At 33.8% G+C, this 20,668-nt stretch overlaps 2 protein-coding genes across 3 annotated transcripts; one reads left to right on the plus strand and one right to left on the minus strand.

Annotated features, from left to right (window-relative positions):
* The first annotated feature begins 4,542 nt into the window (after positions 1-4,542).
* LOC109806020 (UDP-glycosyltransferase 88F3) lies at positions 4,543-8,041 on the plus strand. The gene is given in 3 exon segments (XM_083065665.1): positions 4,543-5,325; positions 6,828-6,909; positions 6,911-8,041. Coding segments are annotated over 3 exon segments (1,266 nt in total). The 5' UTR covers positions 4,543-4,571; the 3' UTR covers positions 7,341-8,041.
* Positions 8,042-14,220: 6,179 nt separating this feature from the next.
* WRKY2 (WRKY DNA-binding protein 2) lies at positions 14,221-19,060 on the minus strand. 2 transcript variants are annotated; one of them, XM_020367947.3, is made up of 6 exons: positions 18,692-19,060; positions 17,652-18,120; positions 16,585-16,770; positions 15,525-16,402; positions 15,294-15,449; positions 14,221-14,989 (listed from the first exon to the last, which is right to left on the minus strand). In XM_020367947.3, the coding sequence occupies exons 2-6, from the start codon at positions 18,090-18,092 to the stop codon at positions 14,395-14,397; spliced, it is 2,256 nt and encodes a 751-aa protein (XP_020223536.1). In that variant the 5' UTR covers positions 18,093-18,120; positions 18,692-19,060; the 3' UTR covers positions 14,221-14,394. The 2 variants fall into 2 exon arrangements, with proteins under 2 accessions (XP_020223536.1, XP_020223534.1); XM_020367945.3 differs by having other exon boundaries at positions 17,652-18,138; positions 18,692-19,056.
* Positions 19,061-20,668: the final 1,608 nt, after the last annotated feature.

A 20,668-nucleotide genomic window follows, 5' to 3' on the forward strand; every position in this document is an offset into this window, starting at 1 on the left:
GAGGCTGGGCTACGAAACTACTTCAACAAAAAAGTGGGTTACCTGACCTTAGAGGAGGCCGGCTGAAGCCTTAAATATCAGTCCAGCTTGGAGAGGCTGAGCTACGAAACTACTTCAACAAAAAAGTGGGTTACCTGACCTTAGTGAAAGGGTTGCTAGATCCCTAAAACTAGAACAAGATCAGTAAGGGTTGCTAGATCCTCAAAACTAGTACAAGATCAGTAAGGGTTGCTAGATCCCTAAAACTAGTACAAGATCAGTAAGGGTTGCTAGATCCCTAAAACTAGTACAAGATCAGTAAGGATTGCTAGATCCCTAAAACTAGTACAAGATCGGTAAGGGTTGCTAGACCCCAAAACTAGCAGTGGGCCGGCTGAAGCCCTAAATATCAGTCCAGCCTGGAGAGGCTGAGCTCAGAATATACTCCCTCTTTAACAAGCTACAAATAAAGAAACACACTACCATGAGACAAGCAGAAGCAGTAGGAAGCATCTACATCAAGACCAGAAGCCTAGATGTTTTAGTTTACCATCCTCATCACCCGACGGAGCATATAAACCAACACTCAGTTGCTCTTAGGGACAAGGATACAGGTAAACACCATCTACCCTAAAGAAATGGTGTGGGGGCATCTACACTGCTGAAGTAAAGGAGAAGATTCGGACATAGAAAGCGACATGGGGCATTCACATGGATCTTGAAGCCTACATGTTTTGGTTTACCATCCTTGACATCCAACAGAGCATACAACCCAACACTCAGTTCCTCCAAGGGGCAAGGATATAAGGAACACCGTCTACCTGAAGGAAACAAGGTGAAGGTATCTATTGTTAAAACAAGAGTGAAGATCTGAGTTTTCACCTCACTATCACAAGAGAAACAATGAAGCTTCTACTCGAAGACTGAAGATCAGGTGCATAGTTTGTCACCCTTGTTACCCCATAGAGTATGCAACTCAACACTCAGCTACTCTAAAGGTAAGGATACGAGCAAATACACCTATCCAAGGAAGCAACGTAGAAGCGTCACACAAAGAGACAAAGAGAGGACCTGGACGAAATGTCTACGTCTTTACTTGCCTTTGGAAAAGCAACACATAGCTATTCCAAAGGACAAGTAAAGAGGGGCAGCTGTAGACACCCAATTTCGTCCGGGGGGCATACAAACGAAGAAATGGACGTCTATTATCAAGGAAATGAGCTCACAATCATGGAAATAACAGGACATGACATCAGAAGGTTAAAATCCCACATAAGCTGGTTTTAGGAGCCCGAAACGGGCTGTTCCAAAACTGGAACGGGCCGTTCCAATTTACAAAAAGGGCCTAAAACCCTAAATTGGAACGGGCCGTTCCAAAACTGGAACGGGCTGTTCCAGAATTGGAACGGGCCGTTCCAGAATTGGAATGGGCCATTCCAGGCTCTTTAAATAAGGCTAAAACCTATATTTGGAACGGGTCGTTCCCAAATTGGAATGGGCTGTTCCAAATAAGAAAAAGGGCTTGAATTCTTAATGTGGAACGGGCCGTTCCAGTATACCTATAGACGTGTTAATTTTGTCTCTGGAACGGGTCGTTCCAATTTCGGAACAGGCCGTTCCAATTACAAAATTTGCACATAACGGCCATATCCAGAACGGGTCGTTCCAATTTTGGAACGGGCCATTCTGGACCCTGTCTGAAATCTATAAATAGACAGTTTGGACTCATTTCTCGAGATCCCAAAAATTTTGTCCAGAACTCCTTAGAGCACGAAATTTCTCTCTTTTTCTCTCTCCCCCTATCTTTTGTATTTCTTGAGATTTTGTGAGGCATTGTAGTGTGAAAGGTTGCCACAAAGCACCTAAAATCTTCATATTTTGAAGATTCAATAGAGCTCATTCAAGAGGTATTTCAGTTAATTTCTTTCTCCTATTTTTATTTATTTCTTCTCTATAATAAATATTGTTATAATAAAAATAATCATGTAGATATTTTAGATTAACTGTATAATTTAAATTGCAAGCATGTAAATAATTATTAATAAAAAGGAGATTTAATATTTTTATTATTATCATTCATAATGCTAACTTCATAGGGTACCAATTAAGGGCGCTGTAGGGGTGCTTAATACCTTCCCTACACGTAACCGACCCCCGAACCCAATTCTGGTTATCAAGGCCATTATTGGATTTTTAAAAAACTTTTTCTTTTTCTAATGTTTTGAGTAAAATTGGTGGCGACTCCATGAACTCATTTTTCAAAACTATTAATTAAGGATTAGTCTAGCGTCCGGGCATTCCTTAATTGATGAGACTTTTAAAAGGATGTCTAAACCATTAGTCGCGAGATTGAAAATTTTCGGGTTGCGACAAAACCCTTTTTGCCAACGTTGAATATTTTATTCTTTAGTTTATTTACAGGATTTATTTAAATATGTGTTGGGGTAGTAAGGGTGTCACAGTGCGACTAATATAAATTGTATCAACTGCAAATCACTGTACCTCCATTTGCAACTTATCAATCACTTTAATCTGTAACAAATTTCAACCGATTGCCATTTTCCCACCCATATCCCAATTTTTGTTAACCACAATGTCAACAAATCATACTGTCATTATATAATGTATAAACATTTTTCCATCCTTCAACCATTGCAAACAAAACAAATTACTTTAGCCTCAATCCACATTATTTCACATGAGTATGCCTCGTTTAACAAATAATATGCCACTAACAAATGTAATAACGTTCATATACAATCAAACCGCACTAAATAAAAAATTCTTCTGCAGTAAACACTTTTTCATTATTTTTTGTTTCAAATAATTTGTCAACCATATATTATGAATCACATTGGGTCCATCTTCAAATCTCTCATTCCTCAAATTTCACTCAAAACTCAAACCATATAACACACTACTCAACAATAATATTTTTCAATGTAATATAACATTATTACAATAGTTAATTCTGTAACACAATAATGTACAACTTATTCTACCAACACTTTCTACCACAATTACACAACATAGATATCTTCTAATATGGTTCAAAATATATTTTTTTTTCATTCACAATCAATCAATCTTAATATTTCCTTATAAAAAATTCAAAACCATTATTCAACTTCAATCCTTCTAACAAATTACTTAACAAAACTCCAATACCATGCTAAAACAAACAAAAACCGCAAAACAACAACTTACCAAAATCGACCGTACACACATAACACACAACTCTGGTCACTTGCTTCGTCACAAAATACCACCGATTACAAACAAAACCCACTTTTTCCACACATACGACATCGTACCACAAACACACTTTTAACTTTAACAAAACCGATTCATAAATCAATGTCGCAACCACCTCGCCGGAAAACGCCAATTTAACGGTTCAAAAACTCGGCTGAAAAACCACACTATGATAACCTCAGCCAACAAGGGGAATTTTACATTTCAAAAATGCCTTTCAAACAACACATTGCCAATCAACTCCTCCGACAACTTCAACTTTATGGTTTCACACACTACTCATATATTCATTCCATTAAACACTAAACTCAATATTCACACAAAAAATTACTTAAATTAAAACATGATTCATCATTGAAATTTGCCATCCGTATCGTATGTCAAACATCAAACACAAAAATTACTAAACAGCACAATAAAAGCAACTAAACCCTAAATCACATTTTCAAATTACCCACAAAACAAACCCAACCATATGAACAATACTGTTTCCGGCAACACAACAACGAAAAACGTAACTCGAACGTAACACTTACATGTACCACTGACTACCCACAGCTAACCACTCTGACCAAATGCGTCGTCGAAAAATTCTTTCGTCGAAGATGATGATGCTTTACGCCTGACAAACCAACTTCCTTCGCTGGACAACAACAATGGAAAACGAAACCACAACGACTATACGTGCGCTTTCAAAATGGACAGTCGCAACCACGTCGCCAGAAAACGACAATCCACAGCACTAAGCGGAGAGGGACAATTTTACCTTCTTAGCCTTCCGGAGAACAACAACGACTCTTCGTGCACATTCAAAAATCACAGTCACAACCACCTCGACGGAAAACACCAATTTTAGGGTTCAATAACGGGGTAATAAAATTCACAATACGAAGCCCTAAGCGGAGAAGGGCAATTTTACGTTGATAGCCTTCGGTAAAATTACCTTATTGTCCCTTTACAAAATGTTCAACTTTCAAGTCACACCTTTCCAGCTCACAAAATGACTCACCTCATTAAAATCACATGTCAATCTGTTATTAATTTACAAAAAAGGCACCATAACCCCTTGAAATAAAAGGGCACCGGAGTAATAACTTAATAATTTGGTCTTTCTTCATGCCTTTTTAAGTGGTGTGTGCACATATGTGGGTATCAAGGAAATTTATATATTTTTATCACATGAAGGTCACCTCGCCCATGGCGTGGGTATCTTTGAATATTCTTTAATAAAGAAAAGAGTAAAAGAAAAATTTTCAAGTATCTATAAATAAAGACATCAAGTATTCCTAATGATTCATAACCAAGGACTAAGTGACACTAGTTAGTAACGGGGAAAGATGCAAAGAGAAACAATAGTGTTGTACCCAGCCCCAGGAATAGGGCACATCATTTCCATGGTGGAGCTAGCAAAGCTCATCAACAGACACCATTTCTCCACCACCATCCTCCTCACCACCGGCTTCAGGGACCACCCCTCCATCGACGCCTACATTCGCCGCATCTCCGCCGCACACTCCTCCATCTTCTTCCACCGCCTCCCCCACACCGCCGCACCAACCGCCGCCATCAGCCCCGCCGCCAATTTCTTCAGCTTCATCAAAAGAAACGCCCCCAATGTAGCCACCACGCTCACCCAAATCTCGGAATCCGCCACCATCAAAGCCTTCGTAATCGATCTCTTCTGCACCTCCGCAATGGAACCAGCTTCTTCCATGCAAATCCCCGTCTACTACTTCATCCCCTTCAGCGCCGCCGGTCTCGCGCTCTTCTCGTGCTTTCCGAAAATCCACGATGACACGAGCGCGTCGTTTAAGGATATGGTCGGGGTGGAACTGCGCGTGCCGGGTAACGCGCCGCTGAAGGCAGTAAACATGCCGGAACCCATATTGGATAGAAACGACCCTGCGTATTGGGACATACTGGAGTTCTGCACGCACATCCCGAAGGCGCGTGGGATAATAGTTAACTCGTTTCTGGAGCTTGAGCCTGTAGCGGTGAAGGCCCTAGCTGAAGGCGCGTGCTTCCCAAATCCAACACGTGCTCCTTCTGTTTACTATATTGGACCCCTCATCGCGGAACCTCAACATTCAGGTTTGTTTCTTTTTCGTTAAATAATGTTATTTTTTAAATTATTAAGCAGGTTTTAAAATTTTTAAACTATTAGGCAGATTCTGGAACAACGAAAGCACGGTCAGAAATTTTAAAATATTAATATTATATAATAAATTTATTATTGAATAATTATTTAATTTAATATTTTATAATTTAAATTATTTTTAAAAAATTTTGAAATATATTTCAGACAATTCAGTCGGAGGTGAAGAATTTTTCTTTGCAAATTTATAATTTATAAGATGTGTAAATATTATTCTTCTTATTTTTTATTTTTTAAGTAATTCTTCACTATTTTATATTTAATAAATTTAAATATATTTTTATTTTAAAATAAATTTATTTTTAACTTCTCAAATTTTAAATTTATTTTTTTATTTTCTGTAACTTTTAAAATTTTATTTTAATTTTAATATTCAAATTGTATTAAATAATTTTTTTTAAAGATAAGAAAGATTATAATCCTAACAAAAATTAAACCTAAATTTTTATATTTTTAATTATTTCAATTTTTTCCTACTTAATCATTAAACTAATCATTAAATAATTTTTTAGTATTATTATATAAAATTTATCTATTAATATTTAAATTAATAAAAATATTATCTTAAATTTAACTGATATATTATCTCAATACAAGAGAATGATTTAAGAAATTAAAATAAAATTTTTTAATTTATAAAATTAAAGAAATTAATTTTAAATTTTAAAAACAAAATAGAATTATTTTATATTTAAAGAATTAAATTCATATTTAATTCTATTTAAAATACTCTCAAACTTTTCCGTGTTGGCAAATCACTCATCAGAGAACTAAATAAAAAAAATCACTGACTAAGAGATAAGGTTTATCTCAACTGCATCATTGCACGTCCGATTCAATTTATAAATTAACCAAACTTGTTCCATATATTAATTTTATCTAATATCTACTGCATAACACAAAAAAAAAACTAAACCATCATATGATTTGACATTTGAGTCAAACATGAAACCGTGAACTACACATTTTGCTTGGAAAAAAATTATTGCACATTTTCTAACACTTTCTCTTATAAATTTAAAAAATAATTTAAAAATATTAATTTTTTTTTATTTTTTTATTTAATTTCACTTTATCAACCAATTATAAATTTTATTTTATTTAATTTTATTAATTTAAAAATCAACTATAAATCAACTATAAAAAAATCATTTATAAACCTTAATTTAGATCTATCAATCAATTATTAATTTTACTCAATTCTATTATATTTCTTTTATCAATTTTGCATTAAATTAATCCCAAATTATTTCCTAGTCAATTCCTTGCCCTCTTTTTTATGGGTTAAGTTCTGATTAATATGTTAATTTAATTTTCATTTATTGAGTCTCATTTTCAAATCAATAAAACCCACATAAATTTTAATATTGGATCGAATGGGAAAAAATATGATTGCAAAAATTTAGTTGAATTTTTTTACTTGATTTGTATAAAATAGATGCAGCTACGGACAATAAACAATGTTTATCATGGCTGGATGAACAACCACATAGAAGTGTGGTGTACCTGTGTTTCGGAAGTGGGTGGGTTTGTGACTCAAGAAATCAAGAAAATTGTAAACAAACTTGCAGCAATTGGGTCACCTTTGAATACAGCTGAGCACATAGAAGGTATTTTTGATAAATTATCGGAAGAGTATGATCCCTTTATCACTTCTGTTCTTATAAGAACCGAAGAATACTCTGTTGAGCAAATTGAAGCTCTATTGATGGCGCAAGAAGAACGATTGGAAAAACACAAAGGAAGTGAAAGTGTTCCTCTTCAAGCCAATCTGGCTCAAGGCAGTTTCAATACAAAAAAAAAAAATCTCGCAATCAAGGAAGAGGTTTCAATAACAATGACACTCATGGAAGAGGCACTCATAGAGGTAGAGTTCGTGGCAGATCAACCCAACATTTCGGAAGAGGAAATAAGCAACAGTGTCAAGTCTGTGGCAAGATTGGCCATATAGCCTTTCACTGCTAGCATAGGTATGATCAACAATATATTGAACCCAACTTAAATAATAATACTAATGTCTACAACCCAGGAAACCAACAGCAGATGCAAGCCATGTTTGCGGGTTCTCAAAATATGGTATATGATGATCAGTGGTATCCAGATTCAGGAGCCACTAACCATCTCACACCAGATTTGAATAATCTTGGTTCAAAAATTGATTACACGGGACAAGACAAGATTCACATGGGAAATGGTCAAGCAATAGGAATCAATCATACAGGTACATCATTCTTTCATACTTCTATGTCTTCTAAAGTATTTACTTTAAAAAATCTTCTACATGTCCCTCACATCACCAAAAATCTGCTAAGTGTATCAAAATTTTGCAAAGATAATGAGGTATATGTTGAAGTCCACACCAATTATTGTCTTGTTAAATCTCAGGACTCGAAGGAAACTCTACTACGAGGGAATCTTAAAAATGGCCTATATGTCTTTGATGAAGTGCAAATTCTGAAACCTGATGTATATGAGGATACTGTTGATCCTGTTCCTACTAATCTTACTACTCTAAATGTACAAAGGTATAGGGAATCCTATGATGTATGGCACAATAGACTTGCTCATGCCTCTAGGAAAATAGTAAAAGTTGTTATGAAAACTTGTAATGTTCCTCTGCCTATCAATAATAAAGACTCTATCGTTTGTAAATCCTGTTGTATTGGCAAATCACATACTCTCCCATTTTCTTATTCATTTACTGTGTATAATTCTCCTCTTGAACTTGTCTACAGTGATGTTTGGGGACCTTCTCATTATGTATCTAGAGAAGGGTTTAGATACTATGTTCATTTTACTGATGCATATTCAAAGTACACTTGGATCTATTTTATGCATAATAAATCTGAAACTGCACATCATGTCATTCATTTTAAAACTATGGTTGAAAATCAATTTGGAAACAAGATTAAAATGTTCCAATCTGATGGAGGAAAAGAATTTACTTGCCTAACAAAGATTTTTAATGAAAGTGGCATAATACATAGACTCAGCTGTCCTCATAGTCACCATTAAAATGAGACAGCAGAGAGGAAACACAGACACATCACAGAGGTGGGCTTAACTTTGTTATCTTCCTCTGGTCTTCCACATATTTTTTGGTCTGATGCTTTTAGCACTGCTATTCATGTTATAAATAGACTTCCTACACCTATTCTTGGACAAAAATCTCCATATGAAATGCTATTTAAAAAAATGCTAGACTATCTATTGTTAAAACCTTTTGGTTGTGCTTGTTATCCCCACTTAAGACCTTTCAATAGTCATAAAATGGATTTTAGATCATCTCAATGTGTTTTTATTGGGTATAGCATGCAACACAAAGGATATAAATGTTTTACAAGCAATGTAAAAAATTATTATACCAGGAATGTGGTCTTTGATGAAGACACATTCCTTGGTACATCCTATTTCAGCACTAACAATATTGTAGGACTGTCACCGTCTCACGTACCACAAGCCGTGCCAAGTATACATGTTTTGCCATCTCAGTTACTGGCACCCAATTCAGCTACCATTCTTCCATCAACTTCTCCATTTGATGAGTCCCTTCAAAATTCTCCACCCACTTCCACCACTAATACCTCACAGGATAACCTGACCACATCTTCTTCTCAGCCAAATTCACAACCAACTATCACAGCAATAACAGTTCAAGCACCACATGCAACACAAACAACAAATCAACACCCTATGATCACTAGAGCTAAAGTTGGCGTTTTCAAACCTAAAGTCCTTCTTGCTACATCTGAACCAACCAATGCTGTCCAGGCTCTTGAAAACAAGTACTGGAAACAAGCCATGCAAGATGAGTACAATGCCTTAATGAAAAACCATACATGGGATTTAGTCTCCTTACCTCTAGTAAGAAAAGCAATAACTTGCAAATGGATATTCAAGAATAAGTACAAACAGATGGCTCAATCCTTAGACACAAAGCTCAATTAGTAGCCCGAGGTTTCAACCAACAACAAGAACTAGATTATACAGACACTTTTAGTCCTGTCATCAGACTTGTCAGTATTAGAGTAGTTCTTGCTCTAGCAATTTCGAAAGGTTGGCCAATTCATCAAATAGATGTGGATAATACGTTTCTAAATGGTGATCCAAAAGAAGACATCTACATGCTTCAGCCACAGGGGTTTCATAATGGAGCTCCAAATACAGTTTGCAAACTCAGGAAAACACTATACGGCATCAAGCAAGCTCCAAGAGCTTGGTTTCAAAAACTCATTCAAACTCTAATTCGGCTGGGATTTAAACAGGCTAGATCAGATACTTCTTTATTTACCTTTACATCCAAAGTCACTTCTATATACATCCTTATATATGTTGATGATATTATTATAACCAGCAACTCGCCTATAGTTATATAAACTCTGATTCATACTCTTCATAGATCCTTCCCTCTCAAAGATCTTAGCAGTTTTCAACATTTCCTTGGAATCGAAGTCAATTCTGATGGTGCAAGTGGCATTCATCTCTCTCAAACCAAGTATCTTACAGATATTCTTAACAAACTCAACATGTCTAATGTAAAGTCTGTCAAAACCCCCATGGCACCTTCACTCAAGCTAACAAATGATGGGACAACAGTGTACCAGCATCCGAGTCTCTATAGGTTAGTCATTGGTGCCCTGCAATACCTAACCATCACCAGACCATACATAGCTTACACAATAAATAAGTTGTGTCAGTTCATGCATCATCCCCTTGAAAGCCACTGGAAAGCAGCAAAGATACTGCTCAGGTATCTCAAAGGTACTCTACAACATGGATTACACTACAAGAAGTCAAGTGATACTGAAATACATGCATATTGTGACTCGGATTGGGCGAGAGACCAAGAAGACATGAGATCGACATCAGGGAAATGTGTGTATCTAGGGACTAATATAGTATCTTGGATGGCAAAGAAACAAAGGGTTGTATCTAGGTCCAGCACAAAGGAAAAATTTAGAAGTCTAGCAAGTCTGGTCACCGAGATTCAATACATTCAGAATCTGCTTTCAGAACTTCACATCAGCAGCACACAACCACCTCTTATCTGGTGCGATAATCAAGGGGGGGTTCTTCTATCCAGCAATCCAGTCTTACATACTAAAACTAAACATTTTGAGTTGGATTTGTGGTTTGTTAGAGAAAGAGTGGCTCGAGGACAAATTCAAGTCAAGCATATCCCAGCAAGGTTTCAAGTTGCAGATTTATTGACTAAGGCTCCAAGTTCAACTATCTTCCTAGATTTAAGGCACAAACTTACTATAGATAAACAATCCACACTAAGTTTGAAGGGGGATAAAAAGGATATTCAATAGTTAGCTTAATAGCCCTCTCTATTTGTATATAAATAAACTTGTATTATGTTACTCATAACATACAGTCTCATATTTCACATTCAATAACTCTCTTCTCCTGATTGTTCTCTTATAAGGAGGGACTGGAGTAGCAATATTTTTCCAATACCAATTAATGACCTTGTACCAATACATCGCTAAGTCTCAGTTGTGTCTCGTTGATACGAATATAATTACGTTACTAAAATAAATATTACATATATAATGATATAAAAAATATATATCACTATAAATATAATACATGTAAGTATAAATTTATTTAACATATATTTACATATAATTTTAGATTTTTAGTGTTGATTTTAAATGAAATTCAACATATATTATATGTCAGTATAATTTATATTTATACTTTTTAACAATATATTATATATTATAGTGCAAGTAAAAATAAATTTTAAAAACAAATATTATGTTATTATATAAAGTGTGTCATGACAATATATTTTTAGTGAGTAACTCCCAACTAAGAATATCTTGCAGCCATATGTCATACAAAAATAAAAATATTACCACATTCCACATTCTTATTTATAGTGGAAGTTGATTCTAAGAATCGACTCAAGTTATTGATTCTCGAAAAGATAACATCTTACAAAAATCCTAAACGAATAAGATTTTTATTCAATGAAACTTAACTGGAGTTTTTCACTTCTATGTGGAGTCTTTTTATTCATATTAGTAACCTATAAATTTTCAACTTGAATACTGATGGAGTTATTTTATGGTATTTGTCTGAGGGAATATTTTATGAGGGTTATTTTATAGGGTTATTACACAAACATACTCCACAATGATGAGATATTGTTCGCTTTGGGCCTTAGCCCTCACGGTTTTGCTTTTTGTCATTACCCAAAAGGCCTCTTAATCATTGAAGTATGTTTATGTTATATAAGTTGTTATTTGTTGTCTTATTTTATCGATGTGAAACTTGTTTGTATCCCAAAAATCCTCCCCTCAAACAAGGGACCTAACCTTTCATGCAGCGGAATCTGTCTTTGTATATCACATTATATGTTATGAGTTATGAGGGGTTATGGGGTTATTGGTTATGAGGGGTTATGAGGTTATTGGTTGTCACTGAATCCAATCTGCAGCTATGATACCAGAGGGTTATTTTATAGGGTTATTACACAAACATACTCCACAATGATGAGATATTGTCCACTTTGGGCCTTAGCCCTCACGGTTTTGCTTTTAGTCATTACCCAAAAGGCCTCTTAATCATTGAAGTATATTTATGTTATATAAGTTGTTATTTGTTGTCTTATTTTATCAATGTGGGACTTATTTATATCCCAACAAATACTTTACTTTAGACTTTCAATTTTTATTATTAAACTAGCATAATAATATAATCTAAAGTATAATATATATAACTCAAAGCTTAATTATAATACTTGTCATTCAGTTGATCAACTTTTAGTTTGTTTCGATTTCTTCCATATAAACACGTATTTATATTATAAACATCTATATAATATAAAACATATAAATAAGTAAGTTATAATTATAATAACACTATAATGTTGAAAGGGTAAGAAGTAAAGAAATGGAAGAGATGAAAGGAATTTAGAGAAATCTAATTAATAAACTCAATTACAATGTAAAAAAGTTGGGTGGAAATACACACATTTCTCCCAAAACCAGTAGCCATTAATTTCGTAACTTCCGTGTAGTGGTGTTATAAAGTTTAGTCCAAGTGTTTTTCACCAAAGAAAAATGACTACCATGTTACTTATTTAAACAAACCCTATATTAACTGTGACTTATTTCGTCCGGACAATTAAAACATAGAAGAAAAAAAAAAGACAATAAGAATAATGAAAATGTTGATAAGAAAAACAATAAAATGAAGAAAAAAAAAAAGAGGATAAAAATAAATTAATTAACAAGAAAAGGCAAATTAAAATATCGGAGAAAAAAAAAAGAAGAAAGAATGAAAGTTGTTTTAAAAATGGTAAAGTTATGCAAAGAATTAGTAATATATTTTTTAAATATATAAAACATAAAATAATAGAAATAGAAAAGTAATATAGTTTCTTTTATTTTTTACGATAAATAATAATAAAATTCAAGTCTAGCTGATAATTAAAAACTAAACCCTAAATATAGGTACTCTTTTAGCCTTTGTTCTTAACTTTGTGATGTAACTAACATGATTATTCAACAAGAATCAGACATTTTATTTTATATTTAATGTGTTTGTATGTAAATACTTAATTCCATTCCTTTCTAATTGTCATTTTGTTTTTCTCGCTTCCTTCAATTAATATTGTTTAATTACAAAATGTGCCTGAAATAACTTTTAAAACAAATGAGATAAAAAAAAAAGAAGGTTAATAAAGTTGCTTTGATTTGCATAGTGTTCAATGATTGCATCAAGTCGGATATTGTTTTAACCTTTATTCTTTGTTTTGTTATGTAATCAACATGATTATTCAACAAGAATCAGACGTTTTATTTTATATTTACTATATAGAAACTATATATTATACTACAACATATAGTTATACTAAGGTTTCTGTTATTATTTTTATCAAATCACATAAAATCAATGATTTTAAGATCTGATCAGAATTACATCAAAATACTGATTTAAAATTTAATGATTCAATTATAATTAAATTATGGTCGAATCAATGTTAATAATATATATATATATATATATATATAATATCATAATATAATACTAAAAATTAAATATAGAAGATAAATTCTATGTAATCTAAATATATACAAATGAATCTAATATATCTTTATTCTATGTTGTAACAATACATATTAACATTTAATAATAATAACAATTTTACACTTTGAATAGTATGAAAAATGACAAATATCCTTAGGTTGATTTTATTTAAAATTAAGAAAATTCAATTTTTGACTAGTCTTTACCGAATTTAAATAGATTTTCCGGTTCTTTAACAAGGCTTTTGTTAAACTGAATTTTGCAATTCATTTGAACATATCATGTGATCGGTTCACTGGTTCCACAGAATTTCAAAACATAGCATAAAACCTTACCATATTGATTAATTAAATCTAGCACCGACATATTTTTATTAATTAATAACCCGAACTAATTAAATAAATACAATCCCTTTTTTTAACAGTATAAATACAATCCTTTGAAACACCCAAATTCACTATAAAAAATTTAAAAAAATACATTAAGACAATGTATTAAAAAAATGTTAAAATTTCTCCTCAATCATTAACTAAATCCAAAACAACAATCAAATGTAAAGACTTCTTTCTCGCTCTTTGGACAAATGGGTGAAAGACGACAAGCGAATCTTGTCATAATTTAATAAAGATATTGCAAAGCTTGATTAAATATTTCATTGTAAAGTGATTTGATCAGTGTTGAATCTAATCAAATGAAATTTCTATCAAGAACAATTCTGAATTAAAAACACAATCTATCATAGCCACTAACTCTATAATTGACCTGGACTTGTTGAATGCAATAAATCAGCAAAATAAACTACATATATCTTTGACATGTGATGAAGAATGTCAAACATTACAATGACAGTCTAATAATGAAACGTCCACCTATGTATGCCCGGGCATTACATATGTATATATATGTATGTTATAAGATGTAAACATTAGTTTTTCTTTAAAGAATCAGGGAATAAAGTTTTACATATGAGGTCCAAGAGGCATGCGACTCATAATTTCTTGGTACACTGATGAACCACTAGACAGGTTAAGGCCACGTTCAGGAATAGTCTCCATGTTTGGCTCTCCCTTTGGCATCATGAAACCCAAATCATTTGCAGAGCGATGTTGATGTTGATGTTGTTGTTGCTGCTGCTGCTGTGCCAAGAATGGATGAACAGGCATGATAGGAAGCTTCGCTTGCGCGTGGCCTAACCCTGACATCGCAAAATTCGATAGCATGGTTTGGTTCATACCAAAGGAGAAGCCATGGGAAGGTCCTAGCTGCTGCCTCCCAGGTAGGTTGAATGAGCCAAGGGAAGGCCTCTCAAGCCTTCCAATGCCATTGTGAACTTGAGATGGTTCAGGTCTATGAACATGGTTCTGAAGAACACCAGAGGCTTGGCCGGAAACGGCGTTGGATGCATTAGCATTGACATGACTGCTTGCACGTGCAGCTGGAACATCATGGTTGTGCTTTCCCTCGTAAGTTGTGATCACAGATTTTAGGTCATGTGATGCTCTCTCCACGTGCTTCCTCACTGTGCACCCTGCATTCGTGCACTTGTAGTAACTCCTGCAGCAACAGTTACATTCAGCTTTGTGACATAAAAGATGTTATTGTTTCTATGAATATGTTTGGATAAACTTAGCATTTCTAGAAGAGCAAAATAGGAAGAAAAAATTTAATTAAGTTCTCTATAAGTTACAACTAGCTAATGCATAAGCTATTTTGTATAAGTTCTATCCTATTAGCTTCCCCAAAATCTTATTTTTTTACTTATGGATAAGCTAGTTTTAACTTATGAAGAAGCTTATTTTAATTTAAAATCCTATAACTTCTGTGCATACACATATCAGATCAGGAGGAGAATGACCACCTTGGGTTGGGGTTTCCTTTGACAACTTTTTGCCCATATTTCCTCCATCGATAACCATCATCAAGGATATCTACTTCACTGGTAGTCTGTACAACAACTCTAGGTTCGCGAATGGCTCTAGTAGCTCCACTCAACTCTGCATATGATTCCAGTTTCCTGAGAAAATAGATCATTGATTTCAATATGTCAACAAAAATTTGTTTTGAAAAATTAAATATTATTGACAAGTACCTTCTCTTGGACTCAGATTCATCTCCTTCCCCATCATAGCCTAGTGATACACTACCATGAGTGCCTTGATCATCTTCATCTTCTTCATTGGAAAAAGTAGATGAAGCATCCACTGCCTCTCCTGAATCAATGTTAGTACCATTTTGAGTCTGCAAATTGGTGGACTGGTTGCAGTATTCAGGGCCAACAGATGCTGATGATGTTGCTTCAAGGTTATCTTGTTTCCAATTAGCAGCTCCAGCTATATTTCCCTTTTGTACATTAGTCCAGCCAAGGTCACCATCACCACCATTTTGTGGTTCAACATGTTCAGGGTTGTCCACTTGCATGTCAGTCTGAAGGTTAACTGAACCTATACCTGACCGGCGATTTGGAGGAGGTTTTGGATGGTTGTGCGCTCCCTTGTAGATGATCTCGGTTATGTGGCCCTCATGAGATCGCTCAACTTTCTTCTTAACCTGACAGTTTGGATGTGTACACTTGTAGTAACTTCGAGGGTACTCACTTCCCTTAACTTGCTTTTGGCCATATTTTCTCCAATTATATCCATCATCAGAAGGTGCACCACCAACACCACCAGACATTGAGTCTCCATTGACTCTTTGATCCCCTTCTTCATCTGCTTGCTCTTCAATTGGTGTAGAATGTTCAGTGCTGCCACCAGCAGCATCGAAAGCCATTTGATCAGCTGAGAACATTTTACTTCCATTATCATTTTGAGGAGGCGATTCGCCAAAGTCTGCCTGAAGATGAAGGCCACTTTTGTTCTCAGTTTGAACTTTGACCGCATCAACACTTTGAGATTGAAAAGAATTTTCTGACTGAGCCGAAACCTCAATACCAGGAAGGGATTGTTGAGGAATTGTAGTTGGATTTATCTGCAAACAGAGGAAGGACTAAATGACCAAAAAGAAGAAATAGAGCTACACAAGATATAGCTGTCAAGTGTCAACTCACTACAAATGGCATGTCATGTTGATTGGAAAAGTAAGTTGTCTAAACAAAAAAAAAATGTATCTAGATTTCCAGTGGTAAAAAAGGATTATTAGAATGTGCTTACCTTTCTTCCAGCCCCGTGATAAAAAGAGGAGCCTGAATCTGTTGCGGGCTTGAAAGCAAATGATGATGTATACATATCAAAGCCATTATCTTTACATTTTTCTAGAGCATCAGATGGTAATTCTGAGTTCCGCATGTTGCTATTTGACATGAACAGGAACTTTCCAGTTGTTGGAGAAGGCTGTGCCTGAAATAGACAGATTCACAGCTCAATAGGAGGCAGAACAATGTCAACAGAACCAGGTATCGGTTTCCTATAACAACAGATAGACCACTATTGGTGCCTCTAACAGAAAGTAAAAGGAAAAGCTATAACTTAGAACTCTGAGAACTACATTTGACACCATGTGTTAAGAGCATAAAAAGTGCCTCATTGCAAGGCATAAAGAGCAGCAAGAATATCAGTGGTTTACAGTTTCCAAATTAGACAATGTATGTAGCATTACAAGATGAGCATCAAAATACCATTACCAAGACAATAGGGTCCTACCAGTTCATTCAAAGTTAAAGTACATACACAGAATTCAGCTATAATTATATACTCCATGTCTGAATGCACTACCTACTGTACAAAAAGTATTTTGAAAATAAAAAGGCACAAGACATTTCACATTTTTTTAACATGTTCTAGAGGATGCTTCAAAACCATAATGTCAGAAAAGAGTTGCCATATTACCAACAGCATGCCCCTATCGAAATTTGGACAGAAACGAAACGCAAGGAAGTAAATGTAAGCAAGAAAATTCCATAAGTGAATCAGACAAGGTGACGAGAAAACTTGAGAACGCCTAAGAAAACGCATATACAAATTAAAGAAATAACCTCAGATGTATCCTCAGATTATCCAAATTACAACATTAAAATTACACAAAAGAATTAAATACACATCAGGAGCGATATCGGTTACGGTTTGTGCCTTGTAGTGTAGCATGCTACTAACAGCTACAGCTAGGATCTATGCTATATCCCTTACACTAATTCCCACATTTTTCTTGTGGTCTGAGAGAATAAAATTACAAATTTGATAAACACATAAACAAGCAACAGCACAAATAAACCAGAGCTCACCAGTGAATTTGCAAGGAAAACCGGAGAATCTAAAAGTGTAGTAGGACTGAGACCAGGTGGGATGGTCAAGTAAGGAGACTGAATGTCAGAATTAAGTGAAAGGTCAGTAGATCTAATGCTTTCTGTATTCAACCTTGGAGCATTGAACCCAGCTCTAGCAGCCATTCTTTCAACAAGACCACCCCGAGAGCTCGACTTCTGCTCGCTCAATTGGGCCCTAGAATCACCGTCTTGTGCCCCATCTTTCATGTTTCCTTTCCCTGTCTCGCTAGGGTCGCGAATGCCCAAAAAGAGATCCCCAGTTCTACCATTTCCAGAATGTTCTGAGATTGATCTTGTCACATTATCTTCATCTAACATTCTAGAAAAAAAGGTCCTTGGACTTGGGCTAGGAAGACCCCAATCGCCAGTAAGGGCAACATTATCATCAATCCCAGCCATTAAGACCTCACCTTAGGGTCACCTAACCCTGCAAAGACCAAATTTTCTGAAGAAAAAAATCATGAATAATGCAAAAACACAAAAACCCCACCTTCAGCTCCAGAACACAAAATGACATGTAAGAACCATCAAAAAAGAAAAAGAAAAGGTAAATGATTTTGTTTACAAACAGACATGCAATTTGCTAATCTGCTGACAAAATAAAAGACACCCTCGTTGCCCACATGAATCATCATAGGACAATGCTTTTAGCTGTAAAAATTTCAAAAAATTCACAACCCCCACTTTGCTCATTCACCATTTGACAAAGTCCCAAAATTATCATTAAAGAAAAGATCCAATTTTTCTTCTTCTTCCAATTCCTCGCCCAACGAAAATAATTTAAAAAAAAAAAAAAAAAAAAAACAGAAATGGGACAAAAAGGAACTAAAAACCGAGCACAAAAAAAACACACCCAATTCATCAATTGCAACGAACAACATTGTTTCAAAATCGATTAAATCACCAAACAAACAAGGTAAAAACACAAAAACAAAAAAAAAAATGAAAAGCAAAGAAAGAGAAAGAGACAAAAGAGAGAGAATGATGAGTGAGTTTACCTAGAAAACGATGAATTTGTTGAGAATATTGAAAGAGAAGAAGCAGCAGCACTATAATCACCTCGACAACAACGGTGGAACCAGAGAAGCGGATCGAAAAACCAGAACCCGACCCAACCAGTTATTTGGGTCCTGTTGGTTCGTTTTTCTTGGTTAATGGAAATTGATCCACCCTGGTTTTCTTACCATGTTGTTGTTGATGTTCCTATCAGTTGTTGTCTGTCTCTGGCTGTGTGTTTTGAAATAATTGTCCAAAAATATACAATCGAAATGATTGTGTTGTTGAAGGAGGAAAAGGAAGAGGAGGAAGGAGAATAGTTACAAAAAGAGAACCCAATTTTTTTATTTATATAAATAAATAAACGAGTTTTTTTTTTTAATACATTAAATGATTTTTTGCATTGTTAATTCCGAAATTAATAAATTATTATTACCACTCTTGTTAAAGCAAAAGGGAGGAAGGACTTTGTGGGGAAGGTGGAAGAGAAAAGAGAGATGATTGAGAAATGGTGGTGGACCTCAAAAATCAAAGGAATCTTTGACACACCAACATATCCTATCTTTAATTCTCTTTTCAGACACTTATTCATTCCGTTTCCATGGTTTTTTTATTTTCCAATTTAGCTTTAATTCTAATCAATAATAGTGCTGCCAAATTCTTGTTCTGTTCTCTTTTACAAGCTATATATCATATATGATGATATATCATAAAATAATACGATACATTTTCTTTTACACCATTTTTTAATTAAATATTCTCTTGAGTGGCACAATTTTATTACAAGACACAATTTATTAAAAAAATATAGTAGTATTTTTATAATTTTTATAAATATTAAATTTTTTTTTTTACTTTTTAGTCTTATTAAATATATATAGTATATATCTTTTTTTTTTTATAAAATCAACAATAAATTTTGTTAATTTTTTTATGATTAAACTTTTGACACGAAATTTAAGAAATACAATTAACATGTTTGACTTTATTAAAAAAGATTGTGTAACTTTTATATGTCATTAAATTTTTTGGATTTCCAACAATAAAATAACCATTAAAAAATAAAAACAACACACTAATTAAAAAATATATTAATATTGATTAAGGATATAATAAAAAAACAATATTTAATGTTATATTGATATTGTAAAAAGACAATTAAATTGAAACAAGAGAAAATTGCTAAAACATCAACCTAAATGAAATCGAAAGAATATAGTAGTACACCATCTATATGATTTTGTAATAAATGTATTGTGATAAGGATAAAAAATGAAAATTTAATAATAAATAATAAATCTATGAATAAAATAGAGAATTCTTATCCATAAATTATAGCATAATTGATAAGTAACCTTAGTCTTTTTCTAATAAGAAATTACTTTACTCTTGAGCACATATTAGAGTTTTATTCTTAATTAATGTCGATGAACAAACATTTATCGAAAGAAATTAATCTTTTAAATGAATTTTAATATCTCAAAGAATTAACAAATTTTTTACTTAGAATACCCGACTTAAAAAAGAAATAGTGATCTTTTGTTTTGTAATACATGATAAGTTTATAACTAACATTGATCTGTATTATTTATTTGATTAATTAGCCATCTTCAGTGCAGTTAACATAAGTTAAAATAGGGTGAAATGTCACTTTTTTATCAATGATTTTGCTTAAGTAAGAATGGCATGATGATGTGCAATATTAACGTTAGTGGCAATGTCATATAAGGATTTTCAATTCTTCATTAATTTAAATAAATAAATAAAATTAAAAAAAAAAAGACAGTAAACATGTGCTAGTTAAAGTAATGATTAGTTGTTTGTTGGGTGTGTGAGAGTGAGAAATAGTTGGAATCCTGAAATGTAACGAACGAAGCAGCAATGGCTATGGCAATGGCATTGGCTATGGCTATTCATCCGTATGAGTTAGTTTTGCTATGCAGTGGTTGGTTGTCCACTGCTTCATATCAACCATTTCC

This window comes from Cajanus cajan, chromosome 10, assembly GCF_000230855.2.
Source record: "Cajanus cajan strain Asha chromosome 10, NIPB_CcT2T_4, whole genome shotgun sequence".
In the NCBI taxonomy this organism is placed as follows: Eukaryota; Viridiplantae; Streptophyta; class Magnoliopsida; order Fabales; family Fabaceae; genus Cajanus; species Cajanus cajan.

Excerpts from the sequence above, each read along its gene's own strand:
- WRKY2 (XM_020367947.3), bottom strand. The coding sequence starts at position 18,092 with ATGGCTGGGATTGATGATAATGTTGCCCTTACTGGCGATTGGGGTCTT. Across the intron at positions 15,450-15,524 it reads GAATCTGAGTCCAAGAGAAG|GAAACTGGAATCATATGCAG; the intron begins GTACTTGTCAAT and ends CTATTTTCTCAG. Across the intron at positions 14,990-15,293 it reads AAAGGAAACCCCAACCCAAG|GAGTTACTACAAGTGCACGA; the intron begins GTGGTCATTCTC and ends CTGTTGCTGCAG.